The following is a 21,166-nucleotide window of genomic DNA, read 5'->3' as shown; positions in this document are numbered from 1 at the left end:
ATTAAATATGGAGGTTTAACTGATAAGGCTTGCAGTTCGGAAACTCATCTGGCTGAAGTTATCGCCACCAGAAAAAGAGTCTTCCACGACAGATATTTTAATTAACAGCTACGGGCTGCTTCAAAAGGTTGCAAAGTATAGAAAGGACTAGATTTAGATCCCAGGGAGGAATGGGATCATGAACGGGAGGTCTTAACATCATAGAACCTTTGAGAAAGGTCTTGCAAAGTTTGTGGGACATAAGGTTAGAATCATTAATTCCCACATGAAAATTAGATATTGCTGCTAGCTGAACTCTGAGTGTAGCAGCTGCTGATCCGTGGTGAAAGAGTTCTGATAGGAACTCTAAGACAATAGGAATGGGAGCTGTAAATGGATTAACCTTTCTGTTATCTGCCCATATAGAAAATCTCTGCCATTTACTGTTATACAATTTTCTAGTCTAGGCCTTATAAGAAGAGGTAATGATATGGGTTACAGCTGGAGACAGATCGTGAAGCCTGACTAATGATGGAACTGGAGCAGTCATGCTGTCAGTTTGAGTGTGTGTGGAGACAGGGATGAAGAGAACCTGACGTGTGTCAAGAGTTTTGGTACTGGGTCCAGAGTCCACGGATAGTCTAACAGGTGAGGCCCGAGGAAAGGGAACCAAATCTGATGAGGCCAGTAAGGAGTGACGACAATCATCTTGCTTCCCAACAACATTGCTTTCTGTATAACCTTGGGAATGAGTGGAAAAGGACGAAATGCATAAAGAAGTCCCCGGGGCCAATCGTGGACGAGTGCATCTCTCTGACTCTCCCGGAGGGGGAATGAGGGAGAAAAAGGTGCTGCATTTGGTATTGATGGGGCTGGCAAAGAGATCGCAGCAGGGTTGTCCCCATTTATGGAAGATCTGACAGGCTACTTTCTGGTTCAAAGACCATTCGTGAGGTAACAAAATTGCCCTGTTTAGCTTGTCTGCTATCACGTTGGATGTCCCCAGGATGTGCGTTGCAATGGGAAAGCGTTGGGAAGAAATTGCCCAGTTATAAACTCGCAGGGCCTCTTGACATAAGGAGTAAGATCTGGTTCCTCCTTGCTTGTTTAGATACCATACCACTGACATGTTGTCTGTTTGGATGGCTATCATCCCTCGAAGGAGAAAGTCGTGAAGTGCTTGCAACGCTAGAAGCACCGCTCTCATCTCTAGGACATTGATATGCAGATGGGCCTCTTGATCTTGACAGTCCTGCCTAGATAATGCCCCCCCCACCCTATCTGAGAGGCATCCATGGTCACAGTGGCAACGGGTTAGTGCAGTACAAAGGGAGTCCCTGTGGTAAGGTGACCTGGCTGAATCCATCAACGGAGATCCTTTTTGCAAGAATCTGTGATTAGTATCTGGTGATGCAGGGGCAACTGCTGAAAAGACCACTAGGATGACAGGTGCCATTGGAGTATTCTCATGTGTAGTCTTGCTAATGGTACCAATGTTATAGTCAATGCCATTGTTCCAAGAAGTTGTAACACCACCTTCACTTTGACTCTTCGAAAGGGAGTATCCTGTAAATCTGCTGTGAAATATTTTGTATTCTGTCTGTTGGTAGTCTGGCTATGTTTGCTCCTATAAAGGTTATAGATTGAGTGGGCAAAGTTAAGGATTTTTCCCAATTTATAGAGACTCCCAACTGGGAACAGAGCTTGATTGTGGAGTCTCTGGATTGAACTAGAAGATGCCTGGTGGTGGTGGTCAGGAGCCAATCGTCCACCTATGGAAAAACTTGGATTTCCTGATGCCTCAGATGGGCTGTCACTACTGCCATGCATTTGGTGAACACCCGGGGGGCTGTGGTGAGACCAAAAGCAGTGCCCGAAACTAGTAATGATTGGCTCCCAGCTGGAAGCGTAGAAAACTCCTTGATGCTTTGTCCTTCTTGATGTGGTAGTAGGCATCTTGGAGACCTATTGAGCACATCCAATTTTCTTTCCCTAACAGAGGGAGTATGGATTGTAGAGTGACCATTCGGAACTTGGACTTCTTTACATACTCGTTTAGCCTGCTGAGGTCTAAAATGGGTCTCAGTCTCCCATTCTTTTTGGAACTAAAAAGAACCTGGAGTATGTTCCGAATCCTGTCTGGTCTGTTGGGACCTTTTGGATGACTCTTTTTAAGAGCAGCTTTTCTATCTCTATAGCTGTGTGATCCCTGTGACTGGGTGGTACATCTGGGATCCTTTTGGGAGGGCGTGGTGGAAGGGAAAATGGGTATAGATTAACCTCTGGTGGTAATGTCTTGTACCCACTTGTCTCGGGTGATATTTAGCCAGGCTTCTGGGTACAAAGACAGGCGACCGGCTCCAGAGATGCACAGTCGGGTTCCACATCAGAAACACTGAACAGGTCATGAAAGGAATCGCGACCTCCCTGATTTTGTGGACCTCCCCTGCCTCTAGGGCGATGTCTACCATTTGTTCCTCCTCCCCTGCCTCTGAAGGAGGAATCACCCTGTGTATCCTGGAAAGATCTCTGTGATTTCTTTAACCACATTTTACCTTTAGGGTAAGGTCTAGAAGGGATGGTAAAATGGACTCCCGTGGCAGAGAGAGTCTTTCCTTCCTGTTCACACCTGGTGAGGGTATCTTTCACCTTGGGTCCAAAAAGAGAGGATCCATCAACGGCAGCATTGATGAATGTAGACTTGAAAGGTTCAGCAAAATTGCATAGATGCATCCAGGAGTGTCTCCTTAAGGAGACTCCTGAACCCACCACCCTACTCGCACCATCAGCTGCGTATGAGATCAGCCTCATGGAGGAGTTAACAATGGATGTTGAGGTAGCCAACTGAGTAGATACTGTAGATGGGACTCCTTCAGTAGAGGTACCTTGAAGAGTATCTCCTAACTCCTTCAGGAGATCTCTTTGAAGTCTCGTGAAGTGTGATAGATAATTCAGCGATCGGAGTGTAAACGCAGCTGAAGAGAAGATATGCTTCCCGTATCTATCCATCGTTCAGGATTCCTTATTGGGTGAATGGATAGAAGAAGAAGTCTCTGCTAGCTCCTTCTTAGTGGCCGCCACCACCACCATGGCATCTACAAGTAAGCCCTTGGATAAAAATTCCTTGTCTTTAGGGGCAGAAAGAAACCTGCTTGGCCTCCTGGGGACCGGTTCCTTGGCATCAGGAGTCTGCCATGCTTTCTGACTCACAAGATCCAGTAACTCGTCAAATGGGGGTGACACCCATGAAGCTGAGGTTTGAGACACGAAAGCCTTCAGGTACACTGACTCCTCATCAGACAGGGTAACAGTTGGCCAGCCGTCCCTTGCCTGAGGATCTCCAAGATGTCTGCAAAGGAGACATCTTCAGAGGACGACTTAGGGGACCCCTCCGACTCATCGAGGTCAGTGTCAGATATGAGAGACTCATCAGGGGAGTCTACATGGTTCCTCTTACATGATCTCTTCCGAGGGGGCGCCTCAGCAGGGTTCTCGGGGGAGGCCTCGGAAGATTGGGGGCCACCCAAGTGGGGGTCCTGAGGCTGTAGGTCTCTGCCATCTGGGGAAAGAGAAGATGCTGAGACTGTAGTTGGCGCTTGAGAAAATATAGCATTGGTACTTCTACATGGGACGGATGAGCTATCCAGCATGCTCCTCATCTTCACAAAGCTCCGAAAGACGCCTCGGTTCTGAAGAAATCGGAGGTGCCAACGGCTCCAGAAGGATTGGCTCCGAGAACAATGTAGGGTCTGAGCTCACTCGGGCTGATGCACCAAGAGGAAGACTCAGCACTGAAGAAGTTTGGTTCCAAGTGTCCCCATCGGGGCTGACTGAGAAGCTTCGGACCCTAGACACTTCAGACGGCACTGAAAGTGTCGGAGCGGAACTCGGCTCTGAGACAACCACACGAGGTGCTGGAACTGAAGACTCCACTGTAGCCGGTACCGACAATATCGGCTCTGAAGGCCCAATCTGGGTTGGAGGAAGAATGAAAGCAGGATAAGTAGAAGGAGTCGGCTCCGAGACCGAGGTGGTCGGAGCCCATAAAACTTTTGACAAGGCCGACGACTTGATGAGTCTGAGCACCACTCTCTCGATGTCTTCTTCAGATAGACTCCTAGACGATCTGGAGGACAGCATGGGTGACCTTGTTCTCTGTAATATCGGTGATTTAAGGGCAGGGGAGACCAGTGGAATATCCATTGACCGGCTCTGAAGAGGGCTGCTAGTGATCGACACCGAAACAGTTGCTACCGATACTGCAGGGTCTATGTCCAAAATCTCAATCGGCCCAAAGACTGTGGAGCCGAAGAGAAAGATACCAACTCCACTTTTTGTAACTTCTGTGGTGGTTCAGAGGCAGAAGTTGGAGCCAGAGAAGGCCATTTTGAAGTTTTGCCCTTATCCTTCCTAGAAGACTGTGACTTAGGAGAGGAAAAAGAACTGGCTAGGTCTTCTTCGAAGGAAGGTTTCAACAGACCTTTTAAAATAAGTTTATTCTTCTGTTCCTGGAGCACTCTAGGGCTAAAAGAATGGCAGAAAAGGCAGGTTTCTTGCAGATGTATCGCCCCTAAGCAATATACACAAATGCTATGTCCATCAGTGATGGACATTTTTTGTGAACACTTAATGCACTTCTTAAAGCCTGATGGTTTGTGTTCCTTAGATTCCTTGGACATATTGACAGCAAAGGAAGGCCAACACACTTGCACAACAAGAGAGGAACTAGATCCTCTAACTTAAACAGATCCAGCCCTATCACGGGGTGGGGGGGTGGGGTGGGGGGAGCTAGGTCCTCTAACTTTAACGGACCTAGTGTGAAGAACAAAATAGGGACGAAACTAGAACCTCTAACTTAAACGGTCTAGCAAAAAAAACAAAAACACACACACTCATGGGATACCACACGCGAACAAGCAATAGGCCCAGAAAAAACAATATACGATAACCAAGTCAAATCCAGTTGAAGTCACAAATCGGAAGTCACATAAAATGACTGTCAGTAATAAGCTAGGATAGAAAACTCTCTATAAGCAATAAATTCCTGAAAAGGAAGTAATAGTAACAAAAAAAGGTATCACTTAGCCATGGCCAACCAAGAAAGCTTCCGACTGAAGACGTGGCAAACGAGATCTGGGGAGTGTGCTCATGCACCATGGGATACCTCTTAGCCACGAGCCAATCAGAAGTTTTTAGGCTTTCTAAAAGTGGCCGAGTCGGAGCCGAGGATCGGCTCCGAACCCACACGTAATAATGGAGGTGAGATAGGACTACATAACATCACATTTTTTTCCTCTAGAGATAACAGCAGATTTATAGGAAAGGCATTGGAAAGTTAAAAATATATCACATATGCCCAGTGGAATAATAAAACTATCAGATGTAAAAGACAGAATAAATTGAATTTTAATCAACAAACAAAATTATTAAGGTCTCAATGTTTACAATACCAATTCAATACCCCACTGAGAGAGGTCCACAATTGGAAATTCCAGAAAGGCTTTACAAATTTGCTACACAACTAAGGATGAGGAATAGAATCCTTGATGAAAATTAAGGATGGCAGCAAAGTGGCCATGAAGATAGAATAATTTGAAGCTGAGTCACAGAAAGGAGGTAAATTATAAGACTGAGGAAACCAAAGCTAAGAAGGGATCCAATCATTACTGACATTACCAATTTGATTTTTTTTTCAATTTACTTTTATAGTGTGTCTGCATAGAGTCTTACTGTGCTGCTGAGAAAATATGGATCACTATTAGTATAATTTAGATCTAGGCCAGCAGTGGAACTGGAAAAACATGATGTTAGTATGAGGGAAGGGATGTCTGAGTAGGGTTCACTAGACAGGTGGGATAGGAGATCCAGTTGAAGATTTACAAGTCAAGGCTGCTTTCATAGGTAGGCAATAACAGGGGAAACCAAATCTGTCTCACCTAAAAAGAGGCTATGAGGATAAATGAAGCCTTGCAACAGAGATGCTTTCTGAACAAATCTCATTATTAATAGCAGTAAGGGAAAGCATAGAAAGATCCAGGAGGCCATTGATAGACCAGAGCAGCCCTTGTGACTGTTGCTGTGGTGGGAAAAGAGTACAGTGTAGCTGCTACATTTGGTATTCGTTGGGGATGCAAATAGGTCACAGTAAAGCTGGCCTTAGCAATAAAACAATCATATAAGCCAGCAAACAGTTTTCTGTATTTCCAGTGCTGTTATAAATTCCACACATTTGCACAGAGCTCATTAGCATGCCAGTGCCCTGTACAGATGCAAGCATCTAGAGGCACATTTTCCCTTTAGAACTGTCACACCCACATAGCTTCTCAATATATGGGTAACAGAGTTCCTTCCTGCTTGTTGTTGTACCAGACCACTGACGTGTTGTTTGTATGTATGGAGATCACACGTAGTGAAAGGTAGTTTTGGAAGGCCTGTAACAAGAGGACACCCTCATCTTCAGGACATTTATGTGAAGATTGGCCTCTTATTGTTTCCATGTGTCTTGGATCACTAACCTCTCAAAATGCCTCTTACCCCAGCAAGGAGGTGTCCATGGTCACTCTAGCCTTTGAAAAGGGAAGGGTAATCCACCTTCCTGCTGAAACAATGGGGAATTCATCCACCATTTTAAATGTTATCTGCAAATGAGGAGAGGTAGATAAGAGCTCTCATAAAATTCACTGACTGAGATTACTACATGTTAGAGACCACTGCAGCACCCTCATATAAAACCTGACATGATGTACTAGTAGACTGAAGGCTGTCATTAGACTAAGGTACTTCCAAGATGAGAGAAGCTTGTGGAGTTAGGGTGAGGAGAATTACAGTTTAAGTTACACATCTTCCTCTGGAAGCTAGACAAAGCACAATCTTGTGTCCAGATATCACCCTATAAAGATCAAAGCTGGCTATGGTTCTAGTTGTGTTCATTCCATGTTTACAGAAATTCCCAAGCACAAACACAATTGAAGCATATAATCTCTGGTTGACTTGAAGGACAACCTTGTTATGGCAGCCAGGAGCCAGTCATATCACTCTCAACATCAAGTGGCCTGTAATAGCAAACAACCGTCATGTACTTGAACAGCTAGGGGGCTGTTGTATGCCCAAAGGGCAATGCTCAGAACTGTCAGTGAATGGATTCCAGTGAGAAGTGAAGATACTTTCATATTAAGATTGCCAAGGAGTCCAGAAGGTAAGTGTCCTGAAGGCTTGCAAAAGCACATCAAGTCACCTTCTTGCAGACAGGAAAGAATGGCTTGCACTGTCACCATCCAGAACTGCTTTTTTATATATTATTTAGGCTGTTTAATTCCAGAGAGGTGCAGTCAGGCAACCTTTCAGGGATGCTGTGATTATTTTCCAAGATAAGGACCTCTGAAGCCCTGGTTTTGCAGGCTTTGCCTCTAGGGTGGCTTCCATTAAAGGGGGTTCCCCCTACCATGGCTCCCCTGTCTGAACAGAAGTGAAACAGAATCAAAAAGCTTTAGATCCTCCCCCTTTTGATTCATAGAAAAGGATCTCTGTGGGGGTTTCAAAGTGCATCTCTAATGCAGATAGCATCTATCCTTCTTGCTCGACCTTCAGGACCTTTTCCTTGACTTTGAATTCAAATGGTGATAACCAATCATAAGAGGAGTTAAACACATTTATGTACTGACCACAATACTAAATCCATGTTGTCTTCCTCTGTCCATCTCAACTGTCCGGGTATATCTGATCCAACCAGATACAAAGCCAACAACATTTAGACTTTGGATCCAAAGCTCAGGCTTCTCCCCTATTCATAATTCCCTTCTGCGCCAACAGCTCCTCATATAAAATGTACCTGTCTATAAAAATATCCCCTCCTATGTCACACAAGCAAGAAAAAGAGGCCTGAAATGTCAAAACAGCTGAAGACAGTAAGTAAGACAAGGCTCCTGATAGGTCCAGTATTGTCAATTAAGAGCCAAAAGCAATGACAATTTGGCAGGAGGGCAGAAGGAAAGAAACATGAAACAGATGGAAGAATATAATTATTGACCATGGGATGGGCAAGTTTAACCTAACATCAAATGAGATGTTAATTCAATTACCAAAAGAGAAATTGTGCAGGCTAAAAATGGCCCAGATGGGAAGCTAGCCTAGTACTGAACCTATAAAGAAGGCAACTTGGATCTAGCATTATGCTAACTACATAACTTTTCTATCTAATGTTTTCCCATCTGTCTCAACTGTTGGGACAGAGTTCCCAGCTACTACAATCTCTGGAAGGACTTATGGAAGAATGTCCCATGTTCCAGAGGATGGTAGAGCCAAACAAAGCCATAGACCTAGACTGTAGGTACAGCCTGCAGTGGAAAATAAATGGGTGCAATATGGACCAAGTAGCTGCAGCACAGATATCATTAATATGAATTCTAGAAAAGAAGGCAGCGATGTTGCAACAGCCCTAGAAGAGTGAGTTTTATGTTTGTGAAGTAGGGACAATCCTTTGCATTATGTTTGTTTATACAGCCAGTCGGATAACCAGCTGGATAGTATGTCTTTGGAGACATTACTTCCCATTTTCTTTAGAGAAAGGGAGAAAAAGTTGGTTAAGTTTCCTGAGGTCCTTGGTTCTGTGCAGACAGAAGCATAACTGCCGATGAACATCCAGCAAATGCAAGTTATATTCGCCTTCGAATGAAAAATTGTGAACGAAATCTGGTAGGTTAACAGTCTCATTCATGGAAAGAGAGAGAGAGAGAGAGAATCAACTTTGGGAAGAAAATTAGTTTTTTTTTTCTTTTTGGACCAATCCTATCTTTGTGAAAGACCAAATATGGTGGATAATTTAACAAGGTGTTAAGTTCTGAAATCCTCCTTGCTGAAGTAACCACCACCAAAAAGAATGTTTTCCAAGAAAGAAATTTCAATTTTCCAGTAGCTAAGAGCTTAAAAGGGGGCTTTGTCAAGGCATGAAGTAAAACAGTAATATTACAAGGTTGCACACAGTCCCTCAAAGGAGGTTGTAGGAGGAAGGTGCCCCAAAATAATGCCTTATATAGTTTCAAAGAGGCAATGGGAGTATGGTCTTTACCCAAATGAAAATTCAAATTAGCTGCCAACTGAACTTTGGTGGAGTAACTACCTCCTGCTTAAAGCAAATCTACCAGAAAATCTAAGATCGATAGCAATGGAGCTGAAAACAGATGAGGACCCTTGGCAGATGCCTGTATAAAAAAACTCCTTTACTTGCTTCTATAAACCTTCCTGGTAGAAGGTTTTTGAGATTATGACAAACTATGCATCACAGGGGAGGAAAGCCTAGAATTCCTGCCCTCACTGGAAGTAAGTAAACCAAGTGGATAACTTCAGGGCTTTGACGCCCACATAAGGCTTGCTGGATGAGTAAGAAATCAAAATCTGTAAGAGTGCCCAGTACTTGGAGTGGGGTAATTGAGGCCATAGAAATTGGAACCATATCTGCTCCAGCAGCTGAAAATCTTGGAAGGGACTGTTGCATATCTGCAAGTCAAGCTCCATTCGGATAATCCGCACTCACAACCTCAGCCTGGTCTGTGACATCAATAGGACTTGTTGGCAGGACATACTTGTGTCCTACAGACTTCCTCTTTATGGAACAGACTCCCTCTCCATGTCAAACGGAGCACTTCATTAACCCTTTTTAAGCACAACCTGGATAACTGGATGGGAAACATAAAATACACCCCTGGGATTCCACCTGTGTCCCTGTTGGACAGGGGCATCTAATGCTGACTTGTCAGAACATGGGCTAAATTCTTAGGCTTGTAAGGGCCTGACGGCCAATAGCCTAGTAATTTCCTATGATCCAGTTATGTAATGTTGGCTTGATTGATGACAGTTACAAAGAAAGGAAAGGTATGTAATATATGATGTATCCAAATGGATAAAAATGTTAATATGGTTTATTTTCTTTTCAGTTAATGCACATATGCCTATCTCTTAAGTGGTAATTTAATAAAGATGTTTAAAAAATGTCTTGGAAGCTACTGTTTGGGAGACTACTTGCTGTGACAGAAAAATGGACTTGCTAAGCTTGTCCACTAATATACTGGATTTTTTCTGGATATGTGTTGCAACCAGAAAGTGCAGACATCACCCACTTTCAAACCCTCATGGCCTCCAATGGATACAAGCACATTTCTGCTTGTTTGTTGATGTACTTGACAACCAACATGTTGTTTGTCCACACTGCAATCACACTCCTGGGGAGGGAGTCCTGGAAGGCCTGCAATGCAAGGAAGACTGCCCTCATCTCCAGAGCACTGATTTGAAGACTGGCCTCTGTAGAAGTTCACGTGCCTTGGACAGTGTTCCCCTTGAAATGCCCCCCACCACTCCAGAAGGAAGGCATCTGTAGCTACTGGTGAAGAGAGAACAAAGGGATGACCCAGGCAGACTACAGGAGAATTTAGCCACCACTGAACATGCTGTCTGCAGATCCCTGCGAGTCTTACTGGAAAGTGCATAGGTTGGTGTAGAATAGACCATTGTACTAAGCTGGTAGACTGTAACACTTTCATATGAAATAAGGCATGAGGAACAAGAGTGATGGATGCTGCCATAGAGCCCAAAAGACGCAGGATGAATCTTGCTGTGGGGCTTTGGTGAGACCGAACCAAGGAGGCTTGTTGATGTAGCATAGCTAATCTGGATTCTAGAAGATTGGCTATTTTCAAAGTGGTGTCCAAGTGGCATCCTTTGAATTCTATGACTTAGAAAGGTGTCAATTTGGACTTTTCTAAGTTGACCATGATCCCTAAGAGAAGGCATAACTAGAGCAAGGAGTCTATGGTTCAGATCAGCAGGCCCCTTGTGGTAGCAATTATGAGCTTATAGTCTAGATATGGGAACACCTGGAACCCCTACAGCCTGAGATGTACTGCAACCAGTGTCATACATTTGGTGAACACCTGGGAAGGTGTAGTAAGAATGAAGGGCAGTGCCTGCACCAAAAGTGATTGTTTCCCAGCCAAAAGTGAAGGAACCTTTTGGACTGCCCGTCTCTTTTTATGTGATAGTAGGCATCTTGCAGGTACACTAAGCACATTCAGACATCCTTCCTCAGAAAAGGCAAAAGGGACTAAACTGTAATCATCCAGAAGGCTGTCTGTTTTGCAAACCGGTTTAGGTGACTGAAGTCCAGAATGGGCTTGAAGTCCTCATTTTTCTTCAAGAATAAAAAGAACCTCAAGCAGACTCCAGACTCTTGCCAGACTGGTGCGAACACCTGGGTGACTCATCTGTCTAGAAGCTTTGCGATATCTTGAGCTGCTGCCCTCCTCTGTTGGAGGTGGAACATTGGGAAGCTTTCTTTGTGGCATTTGAGGAGGGCAAGTAAAGGGAATGACACAGCCTATGGATACAACTCTCTGCCTTCATGAATTAGGAATGATGGTTGACCAGGCATGAGGGTGCAGATATAAGCACACCCTGACTGCCTCCAGACTGTGGCAGTCAGGCAATTTTTCAGGACAGCTGAAAAGGTTTGTTGGTGAATGGGCTTCAAAACCCATGGTTCTGCAGACCACCTCTGCCTCCAGGGTAATGTCCCTACCTCTGATTCTTGGGGAGTCCGTCTCCAGAAATGTCTTGTGAAAAGCCCCGAGACATTTGAAATCATAGTCTCTTACCATCTTTTTGGTTCCAGGAAAAGGTTCTTTGAGGGGTGGAGAAGCAGAGGCCCACTGCAGACAGGATTTTGCCAAACTGTTCACTTCTAGTAAGTGTTTCTTTGACTTTGGGCCTGAACAGGGTGGGATCATTAAAAGAGGCATTCAAAAATGAATTTTGAAAATTGCAAAGATGCATCCATAAGTGTCGACCTATAGCAATGCCAATGCCTTCTGTTTTAGACAGGCCAGAGTGGCACACCTAGAGCACTAGCACTGCTCTGGATGTGCTACCCCCTGGTCTGGATAAGAGGCACATGGACACATACACAATGGATTATATAGCTGACAACTGCAAATCCACTGGAAAGTTCGTTGGTCAAGTCCCTCTGAAATCTTGTCAGGTATGCAAGACAATTCAGTACATGTAAGGAAATTGTTCCTGAAGTGCGGTTTCACTTTCTGAGGCTGTCCGCAGCCTTAGACTCCCTTTTCAGGAGTGGAAAAAAGAGCTTTCCTTATCACAGTGGCAATGGGACCCTTTGCTCCAGTGTGGTCTGTCTCATGGGAAAACTAAAATTTTCTAGGGCTTGTGGGGTATGGGCTCCACCATGTCTGTCCCTGTCCATGCAACTGGGACACTAGAGCAATAAGCTCATCTGCTGAGGGACCACCCATGAAGTAGATGGGCCAGCCCCAAAGGGGAAAAGAAATATGTATTCCTCTTAGGAGGAGGTGTAGCTGGACTATCCTTCCTTTGTCAAAATAATTACAGATGTCCCCAAAGATGATGTCTTCTACTGAGGACTCTGGGGACCCTCCCTTTCATTGAAATTAGTATCGTCAGTGACAGTCCTGTGGAGAGTCTAAATGCCTCCTTTTACATGAGTGCTTTATGTGTTCTTCCATGGCAGGATGATCCAGGGAAGATTCAGAATCTGAAGGAGAAATTCTCTCATGAGCCTTGTCAAGGCTGTTCAAGCTAGCTGTCCCCGAGGAGCAAAATGATGTGGGGGAGGTACTGCAGACACAAGATACTTCTGGTCTAGATAACGAGAGAGTCTTTTCAAATGTCTCCAAGGATGAAGCTGAGGCTGGTGCTGAAGGGAGGTCTCTTAGGATCCAAAGATCCTAACAATACTCCCACTTGAGACACAGTCTTAGCTTCACTCTGAAGCAGACCCTGCGTTCACGCTATCAAGTACCTATGTACTAAAGGGAGGGAGGGAACAGATCTAAGGGTCTCAGAGTCAATCTTGATCCCCATGTGCAGACATCAATCTCTCAGTCTGGGGACCTTGCATGATCTGACACAGAGTCAAGCAGGTTAAAGAAAATGTTAGTTGAAGATGACCAGATGACTGGCTCCAACAAAGGTATCCCAAGGGAAATGCACAATTCCAAATCCACTGGATCTCAAGGTCAGACTGGGGAAGGAAAACCAGTTGAGGGTGGCAGGGCCTGGTCAATACACTTCCAGTGTGGGAGGGGTGGGAAAGACCCCCATCTGTATCTCATTCATTAGGAACTTCTGCTTCATCCTGTCCACTACCTTGGATAAACTCTTTGGTGACCATAAAGACCTAAGAGAGGAGGCCTTTACAGATAGCCTGAAAAACCTGTGAAAGGACCTCTCTGACTATAATACTGGAGATATGAGATGAGGGCTGATTGGATCTGGACAGAACCTGGCTCTACTATCAAGGGAGGGGTAGGTGAGTACATCTGTACTGGCTCTGATGAAAGTATAGGGGCTGAACCTGCAGCCTCCATAGGGTCCAGAGATTTTTGTCTTGAATTCTTTTCTCTGGAGTTCTCTCTTTCCATCTACCTCTCCCTCTTTCTCCTTCTTTTCAGACTTGTTCACCTTAGCCTTATCTGCTGCTCTGTTGGAAGAGGGAGAACCTGAAATTGAGGAGGCTGATTCTCCTGCTGAGGCAGGGAGGCCTTTGAGTGCTAATTTGAACCTCTGCTCTGTCAGGGACCTAGGTCCAAAGGAAGAACAAAGCTGTCAATCCTCTTCAAGATGGGCTGGAGCCCTAGGTCCAAAGGAAGAACAAAGCTGTCAATCCTCTTCGAGGTGGGCTGTCCAAGATAATATATGCATTTAGTATGACAGTCTCAAGAGGGAATTTTGTTCCTGCAAGCAGAACACTTTTTAAAGCCTGAAGCCTTCTCAGACATAGCAAAAAGGATTATTAAACACCACCACTACTACCACCAATAACAAACAGCATACAAATGAAAAAAAAAAAAACACTAACACTACCTAGTAAGGTAACTACAGTAGAGATGAGATGAGAGACAGAAAGATCACAGAAATATTCATATAGAGAAAAAGGACTTTACTACTTCACTACCTTTTTTTATTTTATTTACTTATTTATTTGAGGGGAAGGCAAGAAAAGATGGGAACTCCTAAGCTATTCATTAACTAACTACTATTAATATGGTACAAGAAAGGGATACAATTTAAAAAAAGAAACAGAGCAAATACTCTGAAGTTGGCAAAAGCTAAATATTTTAGTTATGTGATCAAAAAGACTGCAATAATCACCACATGCCACGCTCAGCCTTGAAAACCATATTCGGCTGAAAGAAGTGGAAAATGAGATCTGAGGAAATGTCAGTGTGGAGGATGATTATGAGGGAGAGGAACCTGAGCCATAGATCCAAAAGTCTGAATGTTTTTAGCTTCTGAACTGGTTGGATTTGATATTCCCAAACAGTTGAGATGGAGAGAAAAGACAACATTGGATCAAAGGATGCCTTGAAATTGTCTGCAAAGCTGCATAAACAGAATGAGGCATATCATGTTATTGCTATGCCTGTGCCTGCTACTTTAATCTCTCTGTCAGCAGGGTTATACAACAGCCTCATGGCTGGTCGGAAATTGGCAACATTGTGGCCACCTGAAACTCGAGAGACATTTGAGTATCACAAGTGGCTGGTTTCCAAATACAGTCTAGCACCTGCTAGGCCAGGTCTCTTTGGAATCTTTTCATGTGAGTTAGGTAGTTCCATGTTCATAGTGCAAATGTGCCTAAAGTGCAAGCTCACATTCCAATGCAGGCCGTCATCCTAGCCTCCTTATTAAGGGGGATGACTGTTGGATTGTCACTGGACAGCTCCTTCTTGGTGGCCACCATCACAATAATATATCCCAATTGAGGGTCCTTGCTCCAATGTGGTCTGTCCTTCAGTCAAAGAATTTTGTCCAGTTTCCTTGAGATGCTCTCCACCATGTGGAGCTTGTGCCACTCTCTTTCTGCCATCAAACCCATCATACAATCAGTGGAAGGAATTGAACTTTCTCATCTTGCTAAGAGTGGCCAAGTACCCCTCTGTCACATTCATTCTAATATTTCACCAAACTTGACATCTTCTGGAGGGGGGCCTGTGGGGAAGGAATCCTCCCCTTCAAGGTTAGTGTTTGGTGTAACATACTCCATAAGGGAGTCTAGGTGCCTCCTATAGCATGTATGTATTCCTGGTGTCTCTGTATTGAACTTGTCTGAATCAACCAAAGACTCATGAAGACTCTGATGGTGGGATGGTTTGAGATCTTCAAAAATGCTCTGTCCCTGGGAAAGATGATGGTGAGTAAAGGCTGCAGACTGATCTGTGCAGGGGGTGAAGCCAAAAACAGGAGCATCCCCTGCCTGCATCTCAGGAAGGCTTATCACCTCCTTGATGAGTTCGGATGCTGACATGAAATCTGTTGGTCTCAAAGATCTCTGTGTTGGTAACGTGTTGATCAACAAAAGTGGACATTAATAGTACTGAGCATGGAATCATAGACACTGATGGTCCAGACAGCACCAAAGTCACGACTGCAGCCAACACATGTAACAATGCTGACTCCAACACTAATTAGGACACTTGGCAAGTTGGTGTTGGTGCTGAAAATGGTGGCAAGGACCCAGCACTGACATGTCAGCTCTAAGATGCATTTGACCCTGACAGAACAAGTTGAATATGCCAGAGGGGATTCAATATGCCACAGAGGCCAAAGGAGAATGTTTGGAGAAGGATAACATCTTGGATATCTCTAATAATAATACCTGTACTGGGGAATGAGCTTCTCTCTGGGTGGACCTAAGGCCAACATGATCCACCCCACAAATAGTAAGGGATAGGGTGACACCATATCAATTTGAGCCTTAATGAAGGTTCTCAATCATCCCATCCGTTTCAATACTGATGAGTTCTGGTTGGACCAAGAAGGCCTTACAAAAGATGGAGAAGTGGGCTGGGATGGGAAGAACTTGGAAAGTTCCACCTAGAAGAATAGGTACAGGCCATCATTTTATGAGTGTGATCTGGGATAATTATTAGTTTGACAGAGGAAAATCTCAGCACTGGAGACATAAATGGCTCTGAAGCCTTTAAAGCTGAGGCTTTCTGAGAGGGGTCTAAGTGATGGATTTTAGCAGGGCAAGTCCTAGATGGAATGTTCTCCACTTTCTTTTTTACTTTCTCATTCTGCTTATCCTAAAATGAAGATAGGAGAAGACCCTTCAGGATCAACTTATTTTCTGTTCCTTAAAGGAGCAAGGACCAAAGTCCTTGCAAATGTTGCAAGTGGTCGATAGATGTTCTAGCCTCAGGCATACAAACTCACAACCTGTGGGTATCCTGGGGTAAATTTATGTGACCACATGGGGTGAATTTTCTGAAGCCATCATCAATTTTAATTAAGCAAATAAAAAAAAAAATGAGAGAATAGTAGCACTAACTTTAAACGGCAAAAAAAAAAAAAACAACAAACAGCAACAAAACCAACTACAGAAATCACTACTATAACGATAATATAATAAAAAGAAGAGCAAAAAGAATGCCACTAGTCACCAGAGTTGGAAAAAGCTAATCGTTTTGCTTTTTTCCAGATAAACAGAGAAGGAAGAAGAAAAGAAAGATAAGCTGAGAAAAAAAAACCCACTAAGAAATAATAAAAATGGCTTTTTATCACTTATCTGACCATGCTGAGGATTGTCTTATTTGCGTAAGTAGCAAATGTGATCTGAAGACTCAGAGGAGGCAGTTACACTGTGGGAGTATGGAAGGAACTTGATTACATGGATTGAAGCCTGTCTGCTAAATCTGATCCATCTTATGTCATATACCCCATCATTCAGAATGGAACAGTGGGGTAACATAACATTCAGTGTTCATTATGTTTCCTAAATGGCCAGTATAATGGAGCATTAAAAATACAAGGGTCTGAATGTCCCCTCCCAAGCAAGTAAATATTACAAATCACCCCAGGCAAGGGATTCTGTGCAAAGCAGAAACTAATCTTTTTGGAATATGACATAATGGGCAGAGTTTGCAGTAAATGAAAGATCAGTAAAAGAAAATCAAATTATCTTGTCACTATAAAGTTATTTCTAATGAAACAAGTTTCAAAGCCTCGTTTAATTTCTTAGATGCACTGTGACAAAAAAATACAGAATGATGGCAGAGGCAAAGATCTTAAACCTTTCCAACTCCAGTAGTTAAATAAGAACACTAGACGGTTGTTAAATGAACACCAATATTGTGCCAACTGTGCAACTAAGCATAACGTAGATCGGCGGATGGGAAAAGGAAAGTTTACCCCAGGACTACTCCCTGTACTACTAATGGACAGAGGTAGCTCCTAAATACTTAATCCTATGCATGGATCCCCTCAGAATTTCTATGATATGATCCTAGTTATTCTCATTAGAGGTAATATATAATTACTGTCCATGGGATGGGTACGGCCAATCTATGACCAAACTGGACAGGTTAATTTGAGCACAAAAAGGGAAATTGGCTTGGCTTGAAATGGCCCACAAGGGCAGCTAGCCTAGTAGCTACCTATGAGCCTATACCTGTAAACTAGGCTGCAACCAGGGAAAGAAACATCTCACTAGTCTTCAAAAACAGATTAGTAATCTTAAGTGTTCTAACTTACCTTTTGCAGTACTTTTCTCAACAAGCATTCCATTTTGGGCATATGCAGCTGATACGGCCTCAAGACAGCTAGACTAAACAAACAGTGAATACAAAATTAATGATTTTATTTGCTACTCAGCTCATCTGGACTTGACACATTACATATAAATTATTCTAAGCTGCCATAAATACAATACAAACAAACCTGACAAATACCTCCAAAAATGTTCACACAATACTGTATGATAACTGATTTATCAGTGTGTACATATCATTAGTACAGCTGAATGAGATATAGCTGCTTTAACACTTAAGGAATAGAAAACCGTCCTCCTTTACTTTAAGGTAGACTCAAGTCCCACATTTAATCACTTGGCTTCTTATTTTTTGCACTTTAAGTCAGTATGTGTCACTGTTATTACTGGGTATTTAAAACACTTTGGCTCCCTTTGTGGTACCCAATAGTTAGCACTGTTATGAAAACTAGCCTAGATTCATAATCGGTACCTACAACTGCATAGAACTGGTAACATGGTCTAAACCATATACTAAAGCCTTAGGCAATTCACAAAACTGGTCAACATCCCTGGAGTATATCTATGTTCATAACTGTGTACTTGGAGCAGTCCAATGCCAATCTCCAATACTCATTATGGAGGTCTGTAGTGGATGGGAGGGCTATAACAGCCAAAAACACCACTGCACCATATTTACATAACTCTGAGGTAAAATGTTCATCCACCCAACTACAACTTTTATGTTGCTGCAACTATCACAAAATTGCAGCTGCCTATGTATTAATTTATCTAATTCACAGTGAACATATCGCATCCAATTGATAAAAAATAATCTAACATACACTCCATTACACACTACCACTCAATCCCACATTTCTCACATTCAACTGAAATGTGCACAAATGCACAACAATACACAAGCACTTCATTACATACATTTAAGCCTCATACTACAAACACACATCTAAAATACTACTAATAGCCTTACATAACCCAATACTGTGATAACACAACAGTGGGAAAAATCCCTGCTATACTGTGATATTTTACTTCAAATCACTGGCACATTTCCATAGACTGTGCCTCTCCAACCCCTGCTAAAATACAAGTTGAGCTGCTCTCTTGATCAATTAAATGGCATCTGTGTGTGTGTGTGTGTGTGTGTGTGTGTATGTATGGATTCACTTTATAACCTCGAAATGCTGAAATATCGAATTTCAGTATCTCGAGACTATAAAACCGAATCCACAAAACACCGACAAACAAAAACCGCGAAACCACATAACCGAAAACACCGCACACACTACACTAAACATACAACACAACACCCACATCACAACATAAACAAAAAAAACAACACACATACACAACTCACACACACATAAGCAGGGGGCAAGCCCCTGCATCCCTAATGGGCTGCGCCCACACCCCCTACTTATATATACTAACTCCGAGATCGCACAAACACAACACAAAAGCTCACTCACACAAGCACATTCTCCAATCCCTCACACACACTCTAACTCCCACTCAAAACCCTTACAAAACACTCACTTACCTGACATAACACCTACATCCAAACACGGCACCGCGCACCAACAAAACACAAACCCGGACATTACATAGCGCAATTCATAACCACGAATTCTACATATTTTCGACATACGTCAAATTCGCGATTATGAACGTTCGCTATTTTTAACATTCGACTTTATAGCATCGAGATACTGAAATTCGACATTTCAGTATTACGATGTTATAAAGTGAACCCGTATCTATATATGATTTAAAGACTCAACATTGACTTGCAACTTTCCAGAATATACATTCTTGGAAAAAAACATGGCCGAAGTACAATTACATCATACGGGGACAAAAACTGAGCAGCAAAACACAAATAAACATTAACACTAGTTAAAATGAAATAAAAATTAAACTTCAAGTGTTTCTGCCACAAACATATATATACCAATTACAGGTAGCACCAACATGAAGATGGGAGAAATCTCCCAAATTTGTATTTATCTGTGTTGATGGGTTTGGTCCCACTAGGTTAAGAGCTTCTTTTCAGGAAAGACCCAAGGTGTTAATGATATTACTGTGGGAAATTTGGTCGTGACACTAGGAAACTTCCACTAGTCGTTTTGATAAGTGTAATGGCATCTTTTACATCCACCTGAGCTTTCACCAGCTCAAGCAGATGGGAGGGTGACAGTGTCACCACATTAATATAAGTACTCTCAAAAGTGAAACTATTATCTAAAAGACCAGCTGCAATGAAAAGTTTAAATATATTTAAGAATAACTGCAAGAACATGAAAATACTAAATACATGTTTACAATAAACACCAGAGTTTCAGATACAGGAAATATTAAAAATAGCACAGATGGATAGATTCACACAGATACAAAAAAACAGTACTTAACTAATCTCACTATATTTTCCTGTCTGATCTAAAGAATTGCTATTCCCTGGTTACTTACTAAAGCAAGGCAAGATGAAGTGGATGAGTGGACTTGTCAGTTCCAAAACAGAGTGCCCTGAGACTTCTGTCTCATCTAGTATTAAAACATCATTTCAGTCCTGGATTACAAAATGACATCACATACATCTGGTCATTTGATTCTGGTTCCCACACTACCCCCTTTACTAGAAACTGAACCAGAATCTAGTACATATGTGTTAATATACATACCCACAGAGCCTTGCTAAGATATGTTATAGTATCTTAAAGCTATAAAAAACATTTCAAAACTTTCACCCCCCCCCCCCAGGGTAGCAATTAGTTCACCCCTAAGGGCAAGACAGTAAGATTCCTAGTCCTGGTTTTCAAAGACATTTTGTCTCTAGATGCAATCAGAACTGTAAGATACAATCTTTATGGCCTAAACCATGTAGTTTAATTTCAGAATATTTTTTCAATGTTAGCTGGACTGAGATTAACCTATTCTCTTCCAGTATTCTCTGTTACTATATATTCATTTCAACAGTTACAATACAGTCTAACATACAGGTGTATTTCTTTTCTATCCAGCAAGACCCACTGTTCGTACATTTTTAACACAAGCAGCTTTACAAATACATTTTCAACACAAGCACCTGTACAAATCAGTTTGATATATAAATGACATATAATTATTTACAAAACTCTAGCTAGCTTTGGTGACATATGTTACACATCTACTACCTACTTCTCCTGGCATAACTGGCAATGCCTCACATCATCATATCTCTCCCCCATTTGAAGACTCAAGTTAGTTTTTCAAGTGACTCTTGAGAAACATGATTTCAGGGGCATCAGCCTGTCTAGAAACACATTAACCCATACCCTGTCTTGACAGCCCATTTGCACTGGCACTGCTGACCCCACTATAGTTCTGCACTGTCATATCATGTCTGCAACCCAAGACTCCACTTTAATTACTTAGCATTTTGCTAGCTGGCTCAGTTTAGCCATGTTAAGGGATTGCGGTCTGTAGCTACAGTTAATTTCCTTCCATACAGACAGGGTTGAAGTTTATGCAGTGTCCATACTAAGGCTAGACATTCTTTTTCTACTGCTGCATAACATTCCTCCCTTGGTTGTAGTCTATGGTTGAGATATACAGTTGGATACTCTTCTAAGC

The 21,166-nt window shown here is 42.7% G+C and overlaps 1 protein-coding gene across 1 annotated transcript in view; it reads right to left on the bottom strand.

Moving 5' to 3' along the window:
• The window catches only part of LOC122814917, a 278,216-nt gene that overhangs the window by 182,255 nt on the left and 74,795 nt on the right, over positions 1 to 21,166 (bottom strand). Inside the window, exon 3 of the mRNA XM_044087181.1 lies at positions 17,542 to 17,614. Coding sequence (XP_043943116.1) covers positions 17,542 to 17,614 — 73 coding nt within the window. The remainder of the gene's footprint in view (positions 1 to 17,541; positions 17,615 to 21,166) is intronic.

The sequence above is a fragment of the Protopterus annectens genome, chromosome 11.part0 (assembly GCF_019279795.1).
Source record: "Protopterus annectens isolate FY-2018-M chromosome 11.part0, PAN1.0, whole genome shotgun sequence".
In the NCBI taxonomy this organism is placed as follows: domain Eukaryota; kingdom Metazoa; phylum Chordata; order Ceratodontiformes; family Protopteridae; genus Protopterus; species Protopterus annectens.
The sequence above is the reverse complement of the archived record's forward strand: the minus strand, read 5'-3'. Positions and strand labels throughout refer to the sequence as shown.